We start from the raw sequence: 24,053 nt of genomic DNA, 5'->3' as shown, positions 1-24,053 counted from the left end.
AGCAGAAAAAAAAAGGAGCAAGTGCGCGTATAGCAGACATTCCCGAAAATAGCGCAACAGTGCCGCACGCTACGCAGAAGGGGGTAGCGAGTTCAGGGCCCTAACAGCCTGGAGAAAGAAGCTGTTGGCGAGTCTGGTGGTGCGGGAGCGCAGGCTCCTGTACCTCTTCCCAGAGGGCAGAAGGTCAAACAAAGAGTGAGCCGGGTGACTCACATCTCTGGCAATCGAGGTTGCCTTGCGGGCGAGATGGGAGGTGTAAATGTCCTTCAGGGAGGGGAGCGAAGCACCAATAATCTTACCAGCCGTATTCACTATGCGCTGCAGGGCCTTCAAGTTCTGATCAGTGCAGTTACCACCCCAGACAGCGATGCAACTGGTGAGGACGCTCTCAATGGTGCCATGGTAGAATGTAGACAGGACTGCCTGAGGAGCACATGCACGCCTGAGCTTCCGCAGGAAGTACAGGCGGCGCTGAGCTTTCTTTGCCAGTGACGAGGTGTTTGCGGACCAGGAGAGGTCCTCACTGATGTGCACCCCCAGGAACTTGGTGCAGCTCACCCTTTCCACCACAGCACCGTCGATGATCAGCGGCAGGTGTGTTGTGTGACCCTTCCGGAAGTCAACAATGATTTCCTTGGTCTTATTGACGTTCAGCAGGAGGTTGTTGTCCCTGCACCACGTGGTCAGAAGGTCAACTTCCGACCTGTACCGAGTCTCGTCGCCCTTCGTGATGAGACCCACCAGAGTCGTGTCGTCAGCAAACTTCACTATGCGGTTGTCGCTGTAGGTCGCAGTGCAGTCATGCGTCAGCAGGGTGAAGAGCAATGGACTGAGCACGCAGCCCTGGGGGGCCCCCGTGCTCAGCGTGATGCTGGCGGAGATTTTGTCGCCAACACGCACCACCTGAGGCCTCTGACAGAGGAAGTCCAGTATCCAGTTGCAGAGGGAGGTACTGAGGCCCAGCTCGTCGAGTTTGCAGATGAGTCGCTGCGGCACAATGGTGTTGAAGGCAGAGCTGAAGTCCACAAACAGCAACCTCACATATGAGTCCTTTCTCTCCAGGTGGGTGAGGGCCGAGTGGAGGGCAGAGCAGATGGCATCCTCAGAGGACCGCTTGGCACGGTACTGCGTTGATATGGTTTAGATTAGGTAAAAATAGTGATCATCAGGAATACTTCAGGCAGCAACACTTACCCACCCGGGTCCAACAAGTGGATCCGCTGCGGTGATTAGGCATGAGGATGGATAGGATGCTGTTTAGTCCTGTAGTGTCCTCTTTGAGATGAAACTCCGGATCCAAAATTTTCCTTTCAGTCTTGAGATCCTTGGTTTTGTTAATCCTTCTCCACGTTCGTTTCTTTGGCTCTTGAAAGCTGCTGGGTGGCGAGCGTTAGCTGCTGCGTGACGCGATACGAGTGTTGCACCGTGGCTTGCTTGCTTCTTTATTCCTGTAATTGACTTGCACACTGGAATCGGCAGAAAAGGCCACCCATCCTTTGGATGGAAACTACAAATCCTGGACCTTGACTTCAAAGTGCCTCAGCAATGTTTTTCAAATGACAAGCCAATGACTCTGCTTTGAAATGTCTCAAATTCTCCTGTTCTTTAAGTTTCTTAAAGCCCAATCAAGTCATGCAATAGAAATGGTTGGATGTAATTTAATGAATAGTTTATGGAGCTAGCGTACCTACAGTTTGTATAGAAATTTATGGTCTTGCTAGCAAATAGGTAAACGTTGCGTGCATGAGTGCGTGCGTGAGACCACAACCAGGGAGCTGACCTATTCCAGCGTCTGGAGGCGGAGGCACAAGCAGCTCACTGTTTAATGTCACCGCCAGGGAGAGACCACAGGGGACATCAGTAGGGGGCGAGGTGGGGTGCCCGCAAAGCATCCATGACTTTTTTGTTTTTTACCTAAATTGAGATCTAAAAATTATGTTTTCCCTCGAGCACTTTCCCTTGATCACCATCCACGCCATCTTGTTTTGGCCACAAATATTCTCTGCCTCTTTTTCTTGCTCCGACTTGCATTGCATCACTTCTAGTAGAGCTTAATCCTGCGGTACGACACTGAACACATGCTAGTCTAAATCCGGATTTGCCGGTTTACTGTAAAAAAAAACAAAAACAAATCAATCTGCTTCCCTCCCTGTCCTCAACCATTGCACACGCTGACTGTCACCCAAATTAACCCCCCCACCCCCACCCAGGAGAGTTTATTTATGGATGTTCACGCATGAGTAATTTGCAGGTGTCGCCTGACATGCTCATGTTTTTTGGGCCAAACTAACAAATTTATTATCTCGGCATATACATCAAGAACCAAAGATGAACATTAGAAGGTGAAATTACAGCTGTTTCTTTTGTAAAGGATAACAAGCGGGATGAAAAGGATTTGACATTCGTTGACTGAAAACGAGGCAAAAACTAGACTGAGCTGAAATAATTGCCATTTTTGTGGTAGACGGTGGAATTGTATACCCAAAATAAAGGCCAGACCAACCAAAATTGAGTTACAAACCAGGAGTGCAAAGCTGTGTGTATTTATCTTGAGTGAATTGTACTGTCACAGGTCATCTCATCGTCTCATGTCATTTCATCCTTTCAATTTATCGGAAGAGTAGAGATCGTACGGATAATCCGACCTTCACCACTCGCTAACACCTTGAGGATTAGCGACCCACTGTGGGCCGCTCGCTGATCTTTTGCCATTAGAGTAACAAGTCTCCGATTAATTGACAGATAGGAGAAAAAGGATGTCAGTCAACAAGTAGGCGAGGGCCTCGGATAAAGTGATGAGATGCATAAACTGCCTGTATCTTAGTTGGTTGGGAGCAAATCTGTGCTTTCACCGCTTCGGACAAAGGCAACAAAGAACAGCTGTTCGCCTTACGCAATTTCCCCCAAAAGAACAGTGAGCTTGCACACACGTAGCATTTGTAATTGTCTGTAGTTTCATTTTGACATTGCCTTATTGGCCTGTGGTGTTCCCCAGGGGTCAAGTCTGGGACCCCTATTGTTCAATCTGTACATACTTTGAAATTGAATCGAATCAAATGAATTGGGCTTCACAAAAGCAGACATGGCATGCCACGCATTTATTCAAAAATGATTTTGAGTGGACATTTCTAAGCACGATCATTACTTCTGCCCTCATTGCACAAGATAATCAAATCCCAACACATTATTGTTGCAGATGGCCACTGTGGATTAGCACGTGTTTAATTACATCCCCAGCTGCAAAAGAGCTCACACTATTTTTATCTTATGTATGCCATAAGCTTCATGCACAAACCGCAATCCCCTGGTTTTGTTGCCTTATTGATGTCTCCGTACCCCGAGAGCCCTGCGCTCTGTGCGTTCATCCTCGGCCAAGATAAAAGATGATTACGATCCAATCGTGTGAGTGTATTGCAATGATAATGATAATGTATGGTGATGTCATTGTCGCTTCATAGCGACATCCTCTCTTCTCAGATGAAATGAACGGCTTTCTTACGTTAGTTGTGTTTATCCAGGTTGTCGCTCTGTCAACAATTCCATGGAGTTGATCATATTTGTTCAAATTCAAATGCGAATCTAGGTTGTCTATCGTGTGACCCCCCGCCCCCATAGGCAATCTATGTCAACAGACGTTTCGACTTCTCAGGTTGTGTCATTTGGCTGCTGAACAGTAAGCTTCAGTGTTCTCCTGTCGCTGGCGCCTGATATGTTTTTGGAATGCTCCGCTCACAGCCGTGGATGAGAGGTTGTGATGAATGAGAAGTCAAAGCGGTGCTTGTGAGAAAACCTTGTTGAGCAAAGTCCAAACCAGATGAATTTGGATGTGTTCCAGACTGCAAATCTAAGAGCTGTCCCTAAATTTAGCCATGCTATAAGTCAACATATGCAGGCATGTGTGAGAGAGACACGGGAGGAGGAGAGATGGCGAGCAATATCCACCTGGGGATCCTTTCGTCTGTTTCCATGGCAATGTCCCACTAATTAACGTGCAGGTACGTAAAAAGAAAGTTTCCTGGAGTGGAAGCATTAATAAAAGCACGAGTAAAAGGAGGACTGCGTGCAGCAAAGCACCTCGGGGGAACAGAGAGGATGACTGATGGCCACTGAAGTTCTGCTTCTCTGCATTTTGCCCCCTTAAAACTTTGACAACATTCTTCAATGCAAGTGTTCACCGCATAGCCATTTTGTGCTCTATTTATGGTTCTTTTCTACACAGTAAGTTGCATCAACGATGCTTAATGTTGGGCTTCAAAGCTGCGTCAAACTGGACTCGGCCATAATACAAATTTGACTGAATGCTGAAAGATCTCGGAAAAGATCGCAATGTAAAACAAGCTTCGCATCCTCGCTGTGTTTGATGATGACAATTGGGTTGCGATGAAAGATGCATGCTGCCAACAGGAGTCGTGTTTAAAGGCCCTAACAGCATCATCCCGCTCCTTGAACGACACCATTGATCGATCATGCGCAGTCTATGTCCCCGTCCTTCACCTCCTCCTGTCACGGCTCGCCCCCAGTTTTGCTATGTATCTAGGTTGCCATAGGTTCTGTTCGCGTCGCCCCTCCCCTCCTGTGTCACCTCACTCAATGTAATCGCGGTCACCTGCCTCGTGTTTCGTGTTTTGTATTTAAGTCCTGTATGCCCCTCACTCCCCGTCGGATCATTGTGTGTTGTTGTTGTCGTACTGTCTTGCTGTCGTCCTGTCCTGCTGTCTTTTTGTTTCACGTCCCGGTCAGTCAGTCAAGTTATTGTTTGTTAAGTCATGTCATTTTGCCTTTTGAGTTCCCTTCAATAAACCCTGTTCCAAGCTGCATTTGGTCGCCCTGCTTCATCCGCTCTGTGACACCTCCGAAGTGCGGATCAACGGCCACACTTGGCGGCGGCGTGCCACTTTGCCACTGTCGCCGACTGGGGTGGGGCAAAATAAACGGCCCTGGGTCCTTTCGTTTGGGAACAGGGGGAGAGAAGTCACGGGGGAGTGGCAAGAGTGAGTGGGGTGAGCTTCAGCGGATGGCAAAGGACAAATTCATCATTGTTTGGACTCATCGCAGATGGTTTGGGCTCTTGAAACCATCTTGAAAACATCTTCTCTGGTCTATTTGTGGTCCTGTACAACTCGGATCTGATTCCCGGTTTCGCTCCTTGCGTGCAAGTTCCCAGCCAAAAACAAATGAAAGAACGAAAGCTGGTCACGCGCTGTATATCGTTTGAATGATTTGTGTGCTTCAAGATACAGAGATGGGGAGTCGAGTCACTGTGACTTGGACTCAAGTTGACTCGAGTCGCTGTTTTGATAACTTGTGACTTGACTTGACAAAAAATGAAAAAACTTGAGACTCGACTTGGACTTGAAAGTTAAAGACTCTGGACTTGACTTGAGACACGATGACTTGAATGACTTCAGTGATATTTAGTTTATGTTTTCAGTTTGAATATAAAATTAATAATACATTTAAAAACAATAATATCGATAACACGGTAGGAGCGCAGGCTGAGAATGGCGTTGTCATAATTGGATCACTACCCTGTCAATCAATCAGTCGTGCCCTCTCTACCTACCGAACGTGTTTATTGGAGAATCACGCCGCTTTATATCAGACATGTGCAAACATGTCAGCGGGAGCGGTACCGCGAGTCATCACCTTCGGCTATCGCAATTACTTTTACGGAATTACGGACAGCAACATTTTAAAAACATTTCTGACAATGTTGAAAATTGAAGTTTATAGAGCTCTGGTGTCTCCAGATGTTACAGATGAAACACAAAATGTTTCTAATGCTCTTTGTGTTTCTTGTTTCAGATTTTTTTCAGATTATTTTTTCATATTTGCAACTCAAATGTGTCAGACACTGTCGGCAGACATTCATTTGTTTAGATTGAGCTGTCAATAAATCATTGTATGAGGTAATTTCTTTATTGTTTGATTCCATGGTGTATTGTACTGAATATCAGTAATTACAGTGCAAATCCAAATTATTGTCATATTTTTTAAACAGGTTAGACACATTGGACAATGATGGTTACTTAAAGTTACTGATACCTTGTCTTTTCACTACTAAGATCAGATTCTGCGGGTAAAATTGCAATAATAAGGTGACTTCACTTGGATTTGACTTGACCTATTTAAAGACTTGACTTGGACTTGACTTGACCAACTTAAGGACTTGACTTGCCTAAGAAAAAAAATGACTTGGGACTTACTTGAGACTTGAAGGTTAAGACTTGAGACTTACTTGAGACTTGCACGTGTGACTTGGTCCCATCTCTGTCAAGATACGACCAGTGGTCTTAGCGCTAAGATGTAATATGCTTCCCGCTGCAATGCTTATAGGATCCCCGAAGCAAGCACAAGTTCAAGATCCATTCCTACGGCAGCCCCACCTTCTGCGACCACTGCGGTTCGCTGCTCTACGGCCTCATCCACCAGGGCATGAAATGTGACAGTGAGTATGGCGCCCGCATGGCTGCATGGTCGCACGGCCACATGGTCACATGACTTCTCCCTCAGAGCAGATGGGACAGTCACAAACTGACCTTACGGCACAGTTTCCACTCTGGTGCCTTTTGCTCTGTGTTTCAACGTACGACCCACGTTTCTTATGACAGCAAAGGAGGGCCACGGGAAGTCAACAACTTTGCATACCCTTTTGGGGCATATCCTGGTTCACTGCATATCAAATGAAGAGACGGATGGATCCTCCCCTCAGTCCCCCATTTTCCTCCCCTGCATCACTTTTGTTTAAAAGCTAACACCTCTTGCTCTCCCTCCAGCCTGTGACATGAACGTGCACAAGCAGTGCGTGGTCAACGTGCCGAGCCTGTGTGGGACCGACCACACCGAGCGCCGGGGTCGCCTCTTCCTCAAGATCGAAGTCGGCGGCGACAGGCTACACGTCACAGGTGGGTCCTTGTGGTACGTGACGGCTAGTGTTGCCAAACTGTCCTAGGTTTTCCTGATTGGCCCAGAATTTCATGGTCTGTGCCAGAAATAAAAAATATGGGACACTGAAATGTCCCGGAATTTTGTACATGTTGTGCAAAATGTGTATTGCAGTTTAATTGTAGTGTGCCTACGTCCATAAACTTGTGCACAGCCATATTGGCTCTAGAACAGTGGTTCATAACCTTTTTGGAGGTACAGAACTTGTGCACAGCCATATTGGCTCTAGAACAGTGGTTCATAACCTTTTTGGAGGTACAGAACCCCATCAGGTTCATATGTGCATTCACCAAACCCCTCTCTTTACCGATGTGTTTGGCCATCCGCGGACGGGGGGGGAGGGGGTGATACCGGTATGTTCGGCCATCCGCGGACGGCGGGGGCGGGGCAATGACATACCAGCTCTGCCAAACCCCTGAAGCCGACTCACCGAACCCAGGTTAAGAACCACTGCTCTAGAAAAATGACAGCATACTCATTTGTGTTGGTGGGGTGGCGGGCAGTGGCGGCTCATTCGGAATGGTGAGATGGAAACGGAGTGTGTGTAGTATAAAGAGAGAGAGAAAGGAAAGGATCCAGTGACTAAAAAGAGTGAAGTTTTATCGTAAAAATGGGTGGAGACACGGATGACGAGGGTGCTACAGGAGATGATGACAGGCCAATAAAGAAAAAATATAAACGCTCAACATGTTTTAACAATGACTGGTTAAAATAGGAGAAATGCACTATTTGGCTAAGACCATGCCCAGGCAAACTATTATATGCTAGGTGCTCCCTGTGCCCAGCGAAGATTCTCTTCAAATATTGAGGTAAAACTGCATTAGATGATCATGCCAAGACTAAAAAACATCATAATCGAACCCAGCCAAGTGTCAGACTTGGTTCAGGGAGAGGACTCGGATGCAGAGTGCCAACAAAAGCTATTTATTCGAAGAGGTTGGAGACAGCAAAAAAAACAAAAGCGCCTCAAAAAGAGGGAAACACAAGGCTGGAGATAGCAAAAACCAAAAGCGCCTCAAAAAGACGAAAAACACGTGGCAAAAAACAAAACGGAAAAACACAGAGGTATATATTTGACAAAAAGGTATCTTCTAAACTAGGTTCTCTAAAGGGGTATCTGTAACTCGCGCGATCGCTGGTGCTCAAGACGGGACAAGACGCACTGGCACAAGACAAGGGGAAGCCGCTGGCTAAATACACACAGAAGGGTGAGGACACAGGGGCAGACAATTAGGACCAAGGACACAGGTGCACACAATTGGGATCAGGGAAGACAAGTAAACTGTTGCACAGAGGAAGGACCCACGAACTGAAACGAGAGGAGAGTTACCAAAACAACAGGAAGTGACAATACGACAAACAGGACAAGACAACAACAACCACAAAACATGACAGCGTGACATAACACCCCCCCCCCCCACTAGGGCCAGATCCCAGACGGGCCAGGAGCATCAGGGTGAGCCGCGTAGAAATCGGCAAACAATCCGGGGTCCAAGATAAAACTCGGCGGCACCCATTGCCGCTCCTCTGGCCCATAACCCTCCCAGTCCAACCCCAACCCCACCTGCGCACCGCCAAAAGCTCTGTAAGCCTGCCCACCCCCCACTGTCCGCGGAGCGGGAGGCGGCACGGGGCCTGGCCTGTCCCTGGCTGGTTTGACCTTCCTGACGTGAAAGGTGGGATGAACGGCAAGGGACCTGGGCAGGCGAAGACGCACAGCGGCCGGGTTAACAACTTTGGAGATGTGAAACGGGCCCACAAAACGGGGCGCCAGCTTTCTCCGGAAAGCTGGCGCCACCTGGAGGGGAAGGTCTTTCGTGGACAGCCAGACCCGTTGGCCCCACCGGTAGACGGAAGCCGGGCGTCGCCTCCGGTCGGCCATCCTCTTGACCCAGTCTCCTTGACGCACCAGCATGGCTCGTGCCGCCGCCCAGATGCGACAACAGCGACGCACCACGGCGCGCACCGAGGTAACGGACACCTCCAGCTCACTGTCGGGGAAGACCAGGGGCTGGTAACCAAACGTGCACATGAAGGGAGACATCCCGGTAGCAGTGGTAGGCAGGGTATTATGGGCGTATTCCACCCACGTGAGGTTCCTGCTCCACGAGGAGGGGTTTTGGGCCACTAGGCAGCGGAGGCCTGTTTCCAGCTGCTGGTTTATGCGCTCCGCCTGACCGTTCGCCTCCGGGTGATATCCCGAAGTGAGGCTCACGGTGGCCCCTATGAGCTTGCAAAATTCTTTCCAGAACCTGGATACAAATTGGGGACCCCGATCCCAGACATCCCGTGGGAACCCGTGGATTCTGAAAATCTGGTCCATCATGACTTCGCCGTCTGCTTTGCCAAAGGCAACTTGGGCAGGGCAATGTTGAAGGCAGTTGTGTTCATGCTTGCGTGCTGCTCCTTCCATTCCTGCAGTCGGTTGTCTGTGCGGATGGCCAGCGCAATGAGAGTGTCGAGGTCTGGGGGGAGGTTGAGGGGGATAAGATGGTCCTGTATGGGTCCGGAAAGGCCCCGGAGAAAGACGTCATACAGGGCCGTCGAGTTCCACCCGCATTCCGCGGCCAGAGTGCGGAAGCGGTTCGCGTAGTCCCCGACAGTCTCTTGACCCTGGGTCAGCTGGCACAGCTCCTGAGCCTTCTCTCGGTCTGAGGAGATCGGGTCGAGAGAACTTCCTGCATCTGCTTGCTCAGCGTTCCCACCTGGGTGGCCACCACCCCTCGGAAGTCTTCCTGACTCTTCGCGAGCCCTTGGACTCCGACACGCAGAGCCTCCACTTGCTTCTGGTGTTGGGCGAGCTGCAACGCCTGGGAGCGTACTGCGGCGGTCAGCTGCTCCGACTCTGCCGAGTCCATGACTGGCTAGTGCGTACTGTCAGACTTGGTTTAGGTAGACGACTCGGATGCAGAGTGCCAATAAAAGGTATTTATTCGAACAGGCTCAAAAAGAGGGAAACAAGGCTGGTGTCAGGTTCAAAGTACTAACTGAATATCTGTATAAAAGAAAAGGATCAGCAGACAAACACAAGTGAGGCAGAATATTGAGTTTTTCTCGCGAGGAGTGCGTTCAGATTGCTTTCTACAATCTCACTACACTAAATATCTGTTTACACTCTCGCTCTTTTTATTTGGAACGCCCTATCCACAGTGTGAGACGATTAGCCCCTAAGGGTGGGGAGAAGCGTGTGGGCTTCGTCTCGTAAGAAAAGAAACAAAAGTAATGCACAAAATGTTGCGTGCAGATGGCTATATCAGCAAAACAGTTTAAGCAATCAATAACTTTCTTGGATTCCGAGAGATAAAAAGAGAAAGTGACGTTCTTTAAGGAAGATCAGAAGGTTCATGACGTATCGTTTGACGTGTTGTTTTCACGATCTGTTCTGGTGGACGTCATTTTTCTGCTGAGATGTCAGCAGTATCTTGTTTGACACAACCGTCATCTCGCCCCTGACCCAGCCGTAATCCTTCTGTTCTGTTGCACAAGATAAGAATAAGCAAGGCAAAGCAGCAAGCATGCTGAGCAGTAACATTATAAGTCCCCCCCCCCAAAGTCCCAATGATCATCGTCACACACACATGTGGGTGTGGTGAAATTTGTCCTCTGCATTTAACCCATCCCCATGTGATTTTAATCCATCCCCTGGGGAGAGGGGAGCAGCTGTGCCGCGCTCGGGAATCATTTGGTGATCTAACCCCCCAATTCCAACCCTTAATGCTGAGTGCCAAGCAGGGAGGCAATGGGTCCCATTTTTATAGTCTTTGGTATGACCCGGCCGGGGTTTGAACCCACAACCTTCCAGTCTCAGGGCGGACACTCTACTACTAGGCCACTGAGCTGGTTTGATGAATAAGTACTCATTAAAGAACGCATGATAACACACACATATATATATATATATATATATATATATATATATATATATATATATATATATATATATATATATATATATATATAAATAATTTTTGTAACAGCTGGAGACAGCAAAAACCAAAAGCGCCTCAAAAAGAGGAAAAACAGTGGCAAAAAAAAAAAAAACGAAAAACACAGAGCTCAAGCTTGACAAAAAGGTATCTTCTAAACAAGGTTCTCTAATGGGGTATCTGTAACTCACGCGATCGCTGGTGCTCAAGACGGGACAAGACGCACTGGCACAAGACAAGGGGAAGACGCTGGCTAAATATACACAGAAGGACACAGGTGTAGACAATTAGGACCAAGGACACAGGTGCACACAATTGGGATCAGGGAAGACAAGTAGACTGTCGCACAGAGGAAGGACCCACGAACTGAAACGAGAGGAGAGTTACCAAAACAAAACAGGAAGTGACAATACGACAAACAGGACAAGACAACAACAATCACAAAACATGTCAGCATGACACCAAGAGCAGCAAGCAGCAGAGGCACAGGCAAGCACAAGCAAAGCACTCACCACACTCTAAGTCTAAGCAACCTGGTAATTTGTTTGACATTACACTTCACATTGCTACATTTGGTTATTCTTACAGACTGTGGAAAAATTACATTACTGATTTTTATTCCACATAAGTAAACCGAACCTAATTATTTATTCTCCCCTTTTTCTCTCAATACTGCCCCCAGGTGTCCACGACACAAAAACGTTGAAAATATAAAATATAATAAAGGCCTGCTATTAACAAAATAAATAATTAGTAAGTTTCATTTTTACTAATTATAGCTATACAATTGCAGCGTAGAAGGGTGATTTTCATCTTGGGTTAGATGCGTGAAGGGCGCCATTGCTTACAAACGAAAAGGTCGTTTCAATGGTCAAAATTTACAAGATTTTTGTCAGACACAGGTGGCAACCCTAGTGACAGCGGATGGACGTTGGCAAACATTGGCAAACATTTAAGAGCCCTTGGAGTCTCTTCAGGGTGGCTCGGTGGCGCACTGGTTAGCACGTCCCCCTCACAGTTAGGAAGATGCGGGTTCGATTCCACCAGCCCTTCCTGTGTGGACTTTGCATGTTCTCCCCGTGCCCGCATGGGTTTTCTCCGGGCACTCCGGTTTCCTCCCACATGCCAAAAACACGCATGGTAGGCCGATTGAGCACTCCAAATTGTTCGTCTGTGTGGGCAACCAGTTCAGGGTGTCCCCCGACTATTGCCCGATGACTGCTGGGATAGTCTCCAGCACGCCAGCGACCCCCGTGGGGACAAGCGGTACAGAAAATGGATGGATGGATGGATGGATGGATGGATGGATGGATGGATGGATGGATGGATGGATGGATGGATGCATGGATGGATGGATGGATGGATGGATGGATGGATGGAGTCTCTCAACATGAGCGGATGGCTGCTGCACTTGCAATATGTGCTTCAAAGCGGAAGCGTTATGCAAAATTGACATTGAAAGCAATTTCAAAAGAAACACAGTAAAGGGAAATTTGTTCCTCAAAGTAATGTTCTCTGTTGAACTGAGTTGAGATGGCATCACTCCATTCAGGTGGCCCAAAAAAACCACCGCCACGATTTTCTCCCAGAGACTACAGTTGAAGCGTTTCCGTGGTGACCATTGTGATACACTCGCACGCACATGTCTCGCTCAAGCAGAGAGGCGAGAGTGCAGCTCTCCATCAGAGGGGACCAATTCAACTGCTCTTAACGTTGAGCAAAGAGAAGGTGGCCACCATTCAGAAAAAGGCCCCGTCCTGTTTTTACGTACCAAATATGCATATTCACATTGATCAAAGTGTAATTGCTTGTATATCAGCGTGTGACAAGTGCGATGTGTATTTGTGCGCGTGTGCATGCGCCTGTCGTCTACTTTGGACATCGTTGCCTCGTCATTTTGCTGTCCGTGATGTATTATCCCAGGGGTGGGCAAACCTTTTGACTTGCGGGCCGAATTGGGTTCTAAATTTTGACCGGGGGGCTAAACCAGGAGTAGATGGATGTAGTGTTTGTGTGAAGTAATATAAACGACCTGTAAAGGTCATTGCATAAAAGGTTTTGGCCTTTAGTAGGTAGTAAAGCATGGATATTCCCAAAAAGTTTTTTGAAAACAAATGCATTTATTAACAGCATTAAAAAAAAAAAAAAACTGAAAAACTGATATCAGTGATTCTCATAAAATACGACACTGTTATTATGAATAACAGTCTCCATCACTTCAGTGCCTGCAGGTCAGATTAATGAAAGATGTTTATCTTATGAGATCACATCAAACGGCAAACATTCTGACCAAATATATCATCTTGAAGAATCGGTGAAAGCATACATCCAAATAAAGTAATCAAAACGGCAACACAGTGAGGGGTATCTGAAAATCTGGTAACAGAGGTGAGGAAACGGGAAACACTTCCTTAAAGTAAGCCTTAAGAACTTTACAGGTTAAGATTAGTCACAAACAGGTGGTGCATCAATGTCCTTGAGCATCCTGCATTGTTTGAAAATGAGAATGGTCGCTAGTTTCAATCCCTGCTATTTGTACAGATCATATTCAAAATGCATTTTTTTACAACAAACTTGAAAGCCTCCCCTTCATTTTCAGTGGGAACAGTGTTGTTGGTCTCCCTTTTTTTAATAGTGTGTAATAGTCTGGACTAAAATTTGTTGTGGCAATTCTTAGGAGAGATCCGAGTTGTTGCTCCGTTTACCTAGATCTGTGACGGGTTGATGTTGATGTTCATTTGGCTGAACGTCGCGTACGTCGAGCCAAATTGGCCACTCTTTTTAAACACTCGGCACTCAGTGTCCACCTTGCTTTTCCATGGGCGACTCACTTTAATGGAAGGATTCCAGGGGAAGGTTTGTGGGTGGCTTTAGCGTAAAACTGTATCCGAAAGCTCGGCGCGCAAATTACAAGAACGCTGTCGTCACAGCCCACGCTCTAAATTCGGCATTGATACAGATAGAGCGCGAGTGCGCCATTTCCGTACTACTGAGTACGTACACGCACTTGTGAGTGTGCACCGAGCTTTCTGACACGGCTTCCGGTAGTAAATGCGCAGGCGGGCTTCCGGTAGTAAATGCGCAGGCGAGTGGTTCCCCATCTACTGGGGAAACACAGTCATTGCAGGCAAAATGACCGAGAGAAAAAAAAAAGTTTAATAATACAATTTATTTAGGGTTGGCGGGCCGGATTAAACGGTCCCGTGGGCCGGATGTGGCCCGCGGGCCGTAGTTTGCCCATACCTGTATTAGCCGAAATAATCGCAGAACATGTATGCGAAAGTTCAGAAGCAGCCGTCCCGGTCGGGTCGGGAGTAGTAGTTATGTGCTCTGTCTATATGCGTTGCAGCACCGTTTGTGTCACTAACAACACTGCTAATTGTTAGCCTGCGGATTTATGCAGTTGGTGTTAGCATTCAGAGAGCGGCGGTTAAACAACTCATTAGCAACTTTAAGTAAAAAAACAAATAGCACGTCCGCCTCACAGTTAGGAGGGTGCGGGTTCGATTCCACCTCCGGCCCTCCCTGTGTGGAGTTTGCATGTTCTCCCCGGGCCCGCATGGGTTTTCTCCGGGCACTCCGGTTTCCTCCCACGCCGATTGAGCACTCCAAATTGTCCCTAGGTTTGAGTGCGAGTGTGGATGGTTGTTTGTCTCTGTGTGCCCTGCGATTGGCTGGCAACCGGTTCAGGGTGTCCCCCGCCTACTGCCCGTTGACGGCTGGGATAGGCTCCAGCACGCCCGCGACCCCCGTGGGGACTAAGCGGTTCAGAAAATGGATGGATGGATGGATGGTTTTGTGTTCAGTTTGAGCAGTGCAGACACAGTTTCTTGTTTTTGTTGGTTTGTTTTTTGTCTCTCCTCTGGTTCCAGCAGACAAGTGGCGGGCTTCTGTTCGGCGTTGACTTGATGAAATTATGCCAGTCAACAAAAGCGACAAATCTCTCGCCACTTCCTGGTTCCCCCCCTCACACTGACTCTCCAAATTGTCACATAGAGTTTGCCTGTCCCTCAGCTTCATTCCGCTGCCTAGGCACAACTTTTCCTGGACCTTGATTCACTTGAAAGAGATGCCTTTTTTTGCTTTTTCATGAATGCTTTTGACTATAGACCAGGTATGGGCAAACTACGGCCCGCGGGCCCCATCCGGCCCGCGGGACCGTTTAATCCGGCCCGCCAACCCTAAATAAATTGTATTATTAAACTTTTTTTTTCCGGTCATTTTGCCTGCAATGACTGCGTTTCCCCAGTAGATGGGGAACCACTCGCCTGCGCATTTACTACCAGAAGCCGTGTCAGAGAGCTCGGTGCACACTCACAAGTGCGTGTACGTACTCAGTAGTACGGAAATGGCGCACTCGCGCTCTATTTGTAGCAGTGCCGAATTTAGAGTGTGGGCTGTGACGACAGCATTCTTGTAATTTGCGTGCCGAGTTTTTGGATACAGTTTTACGCTAAAGCCACCCATTCCAATCCTTCCATTAAAATGAGTCGCCCAAGGAAAAGCAAGGTGGACACTGAGTGCCGAGTGTTTAAAAAGAGTGGCCAATTTGGCTCGACGTACGCGACGTGACGTTCAGCCACATGAACATCAACATCAAATGAACACTGAAAATGAAGGGGAGGCTTTCAAGTTTGTTGTAAAAAAAATGCATTTTGAATATGATCTGTACAAATAGCAGGGATTGAAACTAGCGACCATTCTCATTTTCAAACAATGCAGGATGCTCAAGGACATTGATGCACCACCTGTTTTTGACTAATCTTAACCTTTAAAGTTCTTACGGCTTACTTTAAGGAAGTGTTTTCCGTTTCCTCACTTCTGTTACCAGGTGTTTGTGAGTTAAAACTCTGCTCTGATTTTCAGATACCCCTCACCGTGTTGCCGTTTTGATTACTTTATTTGGATGTATGCTTTCACCGATTCTTCAAGATGATATATTTGGTCAAAATGTTTGCCGTTTGATGTGATCTCATAAGATAAACATACATCTTTCATTAATCTGACCTGCAGGCACTGAAGTGATGGAGACTGTTATTCATAATAACAGTGTCATATTTTATGAGAATCACTGATAGCAGTTTTTTAGGGATGGTTTTTTTTTTAATGCTGTTAATAAATGCATTTGTTTTCAAAAAACTTTTTGGGAATATCCATGCTTTACTACCTACTAAAGGCCAAAACCTTTTATGCAATGACCTTTACAGGTCGTTTATATTACTTCACACAAACACTACATCCATCTGCTCCTGGTTCGGCCCCCCGGTCAAAATAGACCATGCTATAGACCATGTTGCTCATTTCGTCCTCATCCCGCCTTTGGTCATTGTTGCTAAGATCTACCCCAGGGGTGGGCAAACTTTTTGACTTGCGGGCCGAATTGGGTTCTAAATTTTGACCGGGGGGGCCGAACCAGGAGCAGATGGATATAGTGTTTGTGTGAAGTAATATAAACGACCTGTAAAGGTCATTGCATGAGATCACATCAAACGGCAAACATTTTGACCAAATATATCATCTTGAAGAATCGGTGAAAGCATACATCCAAATAAAGTAATCAAAACGGCAACACGGTGAGGGGTATCTGAAAATCAGAGCAGCGTTTTAACTCACAAACACCTGGTAACAGAAGTGAGGAAACGGAAAACACTTCCTTAAAGTAAGCCGTAAGAACTTTAAAGGTTAAGATTAGTCACAAACAGGTGGTGCATCAATGTCCTTGAGCATCCTGCATTGTTTGAAAATGAGAATGGTCGCTAGTTTCAATCCCTGCTATTTGTACAGATCATATTCAAAATGCATTTTTTTTACAACAAACTTGAAAGCCTCCCCTTCATTTTCAGTGTTCATTTGATGTTGATGTTCATGTGGCTGAACGTCACGTCGCGTACGTCGAGCCAAATTGGCCACTCTTTTTAAACACTCGGCACTCAGTGTCCACCTTGCTTTTCCTTGGGCGACTCATTTTAATGGAAGGATTGGAATGGGTGGCTTTAGCGTAAAACTGTATCCGAAAACTCGGCGCGCAAATTACAAGAATGCTGTCGTCACAGCCCACACTCTAAATTCGGCACTGCTACAAATAGAGCGCGAGTGCGCCATTTCCGTACTACTGAGTACGTACACGCACTTGTGAGTGTGCACCGAGCTTTCTGACACGGCTTCCGGTAGTAAATGCACAGGCGAGTGGTTCCCCATCTACTGGGGAAACGCAGTCATTGCAGGCAAAATGACCGAAAAAAAAAAGTTTAATAATACAATTTATTTAGGGTTGGCGGGCCGGATTAAACGGTCCCGTGGGCCGGATGTGGCCCGCGGGCCGTAGTTTGACAATACCTGGTCTACCCCCTCACCTACTGCAGCCCCCTCCCCTCTTTTTTGTCATCTTTCCTTTGCAGAAGAGACAAATAACCCGAGGGCATCGGCAGATGTCTTATTTTGAAGTGCCAAGAAAATGCCTGTACACACACACACGCATGCACGCGTGCTCGCACACACACACACACACACACACACACACACACACACACACACACACACACACACACACACACACACACCTACACACACACACATGCGTGCACTGAAAGGGCATCTGAGGTTCAGACACACAGCGGTTGACTTGCTCTGGCTGACATGCTCGCCTCGGGTTCGAAGTACAGGCAGGGGAAAATCCGTCGATGCTCTCGGGCTTGTCAAGCAAATGCTGCACACAATTCCAGGAACCATCAAAAGTGCACAAAAATGCCGACGTGCGCTCTGGCACGGTGAGGACAAACGGGACACTGGAATGGTTAAAGAAAGCGTCACAATCCAATTGAAGTTACATTGGCCCGCATTGTGAGGGGCCAGGGAAAATTCAATTGTCATGGCAACACAGAGGCCGAACTCTGATTGGACAACAAAAAAAGCCAACATACATGTTGAACATTTGCTGCAAGCAAGAGAAAGTAGCAAATGAGGAGAATGGGCAGCATCGCAGCGTGCTGGCTTGGAGTGCAGGAGGGATGCAGCCACCCAGCCCTCGACCCCCTCCCCCCCCCAACTTATCAGACATTCTTAACTGGCACGTGGCATTGTTATGCAACAATGCATTTGAATTTCAAAGCCTTTCGTGCCACGATGCCGGCGGCCTGCTGCTGCTGCTGCTGCCGCTGCCGCTGCCGCTGCCGCCGCCGCACGCAGCCGCCCAAACCGGGAGCACATTTGGCTGTTTTTATTTTGGATGGCAACCAACGATTGGGCTCAGCTGTTGTGGAAAAAAACAAACAAAAAACGTTTTACGTACATACCCTCCAGTGACGGTTTATGTCAGGTCTCGTCCCCAACTGCTCCACTATGTGTCTGTTGTCTTGGTTTCTGTCTGTGTGCTCGCCCCTCCCCTCCTGTGTGCCCATGATCAGTGTGATTATTCCCACCTGCCGCTCGTTAACCTGTCATGTATATAAATCCCGTCTGCCCCTCCCTCCCTGTCGGATCATTGGTTGCTGTCGTGTCGGTTGCTGTCGTGTCGGTTGCTGTCGTGTCGTCTTCATGTCCTTTTGGTTCCTGTCTGTGTCAAGAATGTTTTCGTTGGGAAGTCATTTTGTTTTGCTAAGTCATGTCAGTTTACCGAGTCTGTATTTTGAGTTCCGCCAATAAACCCTGGTCCAAGCTGCACTTGGTCGTCCTGCTCCATGCTCCACCCGACCGTGACAGGTTTCTATGTGGCACCCCCTCTACTTCTATTTTAACGGTCATTTTATCTTTTGCACAAATCTTGTGCACAGAAAGATATAAATAGGATTTGTTAAACAAAAAGAAAACAGCTGGACAGGTTTTAATTTTCTAAGTTCTATTAATAGAACTAAACACAGAAAATTCAAACCCTTCGAACATGTTTTTGCTATTGAACCAAACAGAAAACAAAAAAAACAAAATGTTTTATAACATTTATCAATCAAAATTGAAATTCAAGCTACAGCCACGATAGTAGTATAACACTCATTTCATGTGACAATTCAGCACCGTAAGAACTTTATTTATATAAATGTAGTAATTAAATCTAAATAAGTCTTAAAAGCTATAGTGGCATTCACACGCAAGAGCACAGTCGCTAAATATTTTAGCTTTAAAGGGCAGGAAAATGCATCGTTTCTTATCGGGAACTTTTGAAGTCCTAAAGAGTGAATGCGGACATATTCTTCCACGCTGTTGGCTAACTAGCACGCAAGGAAACACGCGGCAAGTGGCTCTTGTGGTATCTAAGCAACAACAGACGGTCGAGATGGTTCTCCCTCCATCACACTTTTGTTGTGCGTGGCGCTTGTTAGCAATGCGGACAGCACAAGTTTATGGAAAGCCGCTCGGATGATATATCTTTGTCGTCATTTGTAAGACAAAGAACCGGGGCCTCTGGTACACATCTTTCGGCCAGGCCCATTTAAGCGCCCAATATTAGTTCTTAGAGAGAAGAGAACAAAAAAAGGGATAATTTTTGTTTGTTGTCAAGTAGCGCACAGTTTGCCTCACCGCTGATGTAACAAGTGCTCATTTGTGCGCGTTGGTTTGCTTGATTAGGGATGTGAAAAGTTGCTTTGGTGTTGCCATGGAAGTGCGCGATGGGAGGGGGTGTGATGGCGTGGGCCGCTCAGTTTTCTCATGTCCTCCTCGCACTTGATTTGTGTGCACGTCTCGTGACATCATTGGCGTCTTTCGGTGCGTGCGACTGACTTCTGTCATGGGAGTGATGCGACGGAAGGGACGAGGCGGCGATTCTATGAAATTTGAAGTCAATTAGGGAATCAAACTCAACGGTTGAGGCTGAGTCACACGCATTGGGGGTAAAGGTAATCATTGGTGACGTTGACGCTTTTCATACACAGCCACTCTACTGCCCTCTGTTGGTAGGAAGTCACGTTGCATGGGAAGTTCATTCAAAGCATAGCATTTTTCCTTAGAGACAGCAATCTTGTTTCATAATGAGTTCATTTGTTTTTATTGAAATATTTAAGTATCCACTGTTAAAAATTAAGGAAAACGTAACTATGAAAGCAGTGTTTTCTTGTTGCTTGTGAACTAACCTCCAATAAAGAAAGCTCAATAAAATAATTGGAATAAAATCAATAGATACACAAAAGATAGACAAAAGACACTTTTACGATGACGTGTCTGTTTTTGACCTCCTGGAAGATTTCATTTGTTGATGCTTTTGTCACATCTCAAAAGATCAGGAGAGTCTGTCTTGCCATTAACTGTAGATACTGTCACCATGGTGAAACTGGTAAGCTCTCGAACCCCCCCTCCCCCCCACCCAACCACCATCACCAACACACACACGCACACACTCCTTTTCCATTGTTGTTGCTATGTAACAGACTTCTCTTTGCCATTTGCCAGTTCTTGCAACGGCAAATGTCAGACTTCGCCTGACACAAAATGGCCAAGTAGTATTGGTGACGTCAACACGTAGTCAATACACACACACGCACACACCTGCACACACACACACACTGCTCTTTTTTGGGGAGAAAGAAACAAGCATGTGTCCAAGTTGTTCTCATGTCCTCTTACCTCCCTACCTCCTGCAGTGGGCGAAGCCAGGAACCTGATCCCCATGGATCCCAACGGTTTATCGGACCCTTACGTCAAACTCAAGCTCATCCCCGATCCAAAGAACGAAACCAAACAGAAGACCAGGACCATCCGTTCATCCCTGAATCCATGCTGGAACGAGTCCTTCACCTTGTGAGCAATGCGCCCTTGCCCCACACTGCTGATTTTCTTTTTGATGCCGATATGAATACAAACTGCAAAAAAAATTGTCCTTGTGTGTGCTCAGTAAGCTGAAAGTGTCGGACAAGGACCGCCGTCTGTCCATCGAGGTGTGGGACTGGGACCGGACCACCAGGAACGACTTCATGGGTTCCATGTCGTTCGGAGTGTCCGAGCTGATGAAAGCGCACACGTGCGGCTGGTCGGTCGCCTTTCGGCGCAACGCTCGCATTTGCAGCATTTTGACAAACAGAGGCAAAGTCTAGAAACTCCGCTTCCATCATTCAGGGCAGCATGACGCGTAGCATACGACGATTGTTTACCACACGGGTAACATCGGGCGGTTGCAATAGTTTGTTTGACTTTAGAGGCAATTGAGTGAATTTGGAGGGAGCCGTCCTCCTTGGATGAAAACAAATGTCATGTGTGCGCGTCTCTCTAAGGTACAAGTTGCTGAACCAAGAGGAAGGCGAGTACTACAACGTACCCATCCCGGAGGTGGACGAGGTGGATTTGGAGCTCCGACAAAAGTTTGAGGTGAAGCGAGCCCCAAGGAGGTTCACTTGCACATTCACAAGCCACATGAAAAATTTGTTCTGGAGTTCAACAAGTCAAAGTCATACATTAGATGGATTCACCGCAAAGCAAAATTTGTCACGTATAATTTTATCATCCCGCAGTACACATCAGTAATCAATATTATCTTCGTAAAGGCAGAATTAGTAATCTGCGTCAAATGATATAGTGGCCAAATGAAAAAAAAACAAAAAAAAAAACGGAACTATTGCCCGTCTCGCCACACGGCTTTCTTTCTTTTCGGCCGACCTGCCTTTCGCCTTTACGGGAAGTGGCGCGGTTGCCATGGAAACAAGCGCCGGTTACCCAGACGCGGTCAAATGTGACAGCGTTCGTTTGCAGCCGTGCCTTCGATGCTTTGACAACAGCAAGCTTTGCTCGCTATGCTGAAACTAAAAAACAAAAAACACAGCTAACCAGTGAGTTTTTTTTCTCCCCCGTAGGCCTGCCAGTTAATATCCACAATCTGAAGGTAGCCACTCTGCCTGTGTTTCTCTATTTCTCAATGCTCCACAAGTGAATATGAGTCACCGACACTGCCCCCACCTGCCCGACAGACCGACTCGACTCGGTTCGGCTCTATATGACGCAACTTGGCTCGACTCGACTCTGCGTGCGCTTGGCCCAAGGCCGCGACGCAGGCCACAAACAAGGACGACGACGCTCAAACAACACACACAAAAAAACAAGAATCTGCAAATTTAAAATTTCAAGCACTGCCTCCACACACTCGACACATCACTGTCAAGAAAAAACATTGAATCTGTAATTGTGTCTATTCTGCGTTCAAAAGAAGAAAGTTGTGCCTTTCGGAATCAAGTCAGGACATTAGAAACAATAAGTTCACTGTCTTTCTCTTGCAGCATTATGTTCATGTATTTTTATGTATGCATGATTTTTTTTCCGTTGGGTCCTTGATACTAGAAACACTGTTTTATGCAAAAGACGACCATTTTGTCTAATAAGAAGCTTCTTGAACTCTAACCTTTACTACGCCCGTCCCCTTGAGAATTCAGTAGGATTTAGTCACCAAAGCACATTTTGGAACCTGTTGTTTTATTAGCGTAGCATCGGTTCCGCCGCTCATCCGGTACAATTTCCTACTCAATTCTCTCAGCTGTTCACTTTTTGTGCGACGGCCGCCTTGGTCACAGAAAAGGCGGCCTGTTTGGACGTCGGTGACCAAAGGCGTCGTCATCCACGAGCGCTTTTGATTACTGCAGAAAGCCAAGATGGGCCACGGCAAGAAAGTCATCACACCTTCGGACCACCGGCGTTTCAGCTTCCCGTCGGGCAACGCCGAGCATCTGCGTCTAAGTGACTTCAACTTCCTGGCCCTGCTGGGCAAAGGGAGCTTCGGCAAGGTGATGCTGGCCGAGATGAAGTCTACTGAGGAGCTGTATGCCATCAAGATCCTGAAGAAGGACGTAGTCATTCAGGACGATGACGTGGAATGCACCATGGTGGAGAAGAGGGTGCTGGCGCAGAGGGACAAGCCGCCCTTCCTCACGCAGCTCCACTCCTGCTTCCAGACGGTGGTGGGTGCAAACACACACATGTAATTTCACCAATCACCACTAGATAGCAGGCAAGCATGTCGTAGTTGCACTTTGCTCTTCTACTGTGCTACAACACCAGTTGGCCTAATCATTTTTGGGAGGATTTGGAATGAGATGCAGGACAAACTCAATAATATTCCTTTGTTTTGTTTGGTGTCCTCCAACATCCCAAAAACATGGCTGGTAGGCCGATTGAGCACTCCAAATTGCCCATAGGTGTGAGTGTGAATGGTTGTTCGTCTCTGTGTGCTCTGCGATTGGCTGGCAACCTGTTCAGGGTGTCCCCCGCCTATTACCTGACGACTGCTGGGACAGGCTCCAGCGTACCCGCGACCCCCCTGAGGACAAGCGGTCCATAAAAAAGATAGATAGAAGTTTTGTTTGGGTGGTGGGGGAGGGCTTGGTTTGCTCTTAGTTAAACTATCGTGCCACTCAGTAGTCTCCTTTGTGTTTAGGATCGCCTTTACTTTGTAATGGAGTACATCAACGGAGGAGACCTCATGTATCATATTCAGCGGATGGGCAAGTTCAAGGAGCCACAGGCCGTGTATGTTTTTCTTTTTTCCTTGTCTTTTGCCATCCATCCATGACTGCGATGCAATACGACTTGAGTCATTATTTATTCTCCGCTTTGTTCCCAACAGGTTTTATGCAGCCGAGATCGCCGTCGGGCTATTTTTCTTGCACCGGAAAGGAATCATCTACAGGTAGGCGGAATCCCCTCTCCCAGCATCAAAATACATACATACCATGCATGACCAAACTCACATAAGACTTTTCAGTTAAACATCTTAGCTTGAAAACACTATTTGGAAGCAACGCATCGCATTTGTTTCTATAAAAGTGCACACACAATGTTGAATTGGCTATTCATTCAGTGCTCCACAAAAAGTAGGCCAAGAAGATATCCAAACGTGTCCGTGATCCGTAGCAGCTTGGGAAGCCGCTAGTTTGTGCACTCTACGTCAGAATCCAAAACAAGACCCATCCAGTCATGTCCAGTCGATTCGAATAGGAAACGAAAATCCAGCGACGTCCACTCGATCAGCTGTTCCCATTCACGGCGATCAAAATGAGTTCTTTTATGAGCTCGTAATCAAATCAATTTGCACTCGCTTCAAAACGTGATTCATTCAGCATGACCACAACTTGAAACAAAGCGAAACTTGCCTTGACTCACTTGACACCATGACTTGGCGCTTTTGGGAGCACGTGCGCCGCTGTGCGTCCGAACTGGGAAACTCCACCCCAGAAAGAAAAAACAATAACAATACTGTTCTCAAGGGCCAGCTAC

General features: G+C 47.0%; 1 protein-coding gene across 1 annotated transcript in view; it reads left to right on the top strand.

Moving 5' to 3' along the window:
* prkcab (protein kinase C, alpha, b) overlaps positions 1-24,053 on the top strand; it is a 50,923-nt gene that overhangs the window by 23,705 nt on the left and 3,165 nt on the right. The window contains exons 4-11 of the mRNA XM_049744224.2: positions 6,337-6,448; positions 6,777-6,905; positions 20,441-20,597; positions 20,692-20,826; positions 21,068-21,161; positions 22,424-22,738; positions 23,215-23,306; positions 23,404-23,466. Coding sequence (XP_049600181.1) covers positions 6,337-6,448; positions 6,777-6,905; positions 20,441-20,597; positions 20,692-20,826; positions 21,068-21,161; positions 22,424-22,738; positions 23,215-23,306; positions 23,404-23,466 — 1,097 coding nt within the window. The remainder of the gene's footprint in view (positions 1-6,336; positions 6,449-6,776; positions 6,906-20,440; positions 20,598-20,691; positions 20,827-21,067; positions 21,162-22,423; positions 22,739-23,214; positions 23,307-23,403; positions 23,467-24,053) is intronic.

Source organism: Syngnathus scovelli, chromosome 16 (genome assembly GCF_024217435.2).
Source record: "Syngnathus scovelli strain Florida chromosome 16, RoL_Ssco_1.2, whole genome shotgun sequence".
NCBI classification, from domain to species: Eukaryota; Metazoa; Chordata; class Actinopteri; order Syngnathiformes; family Syngnathidae; genus Syngnathus; species Syngnathus scovelli.
The sequence above is the reverse complement of the archived record's forward strand: the minus strand, read 5'-3'. Positions and strand labels throughout refer to the sequence as shown.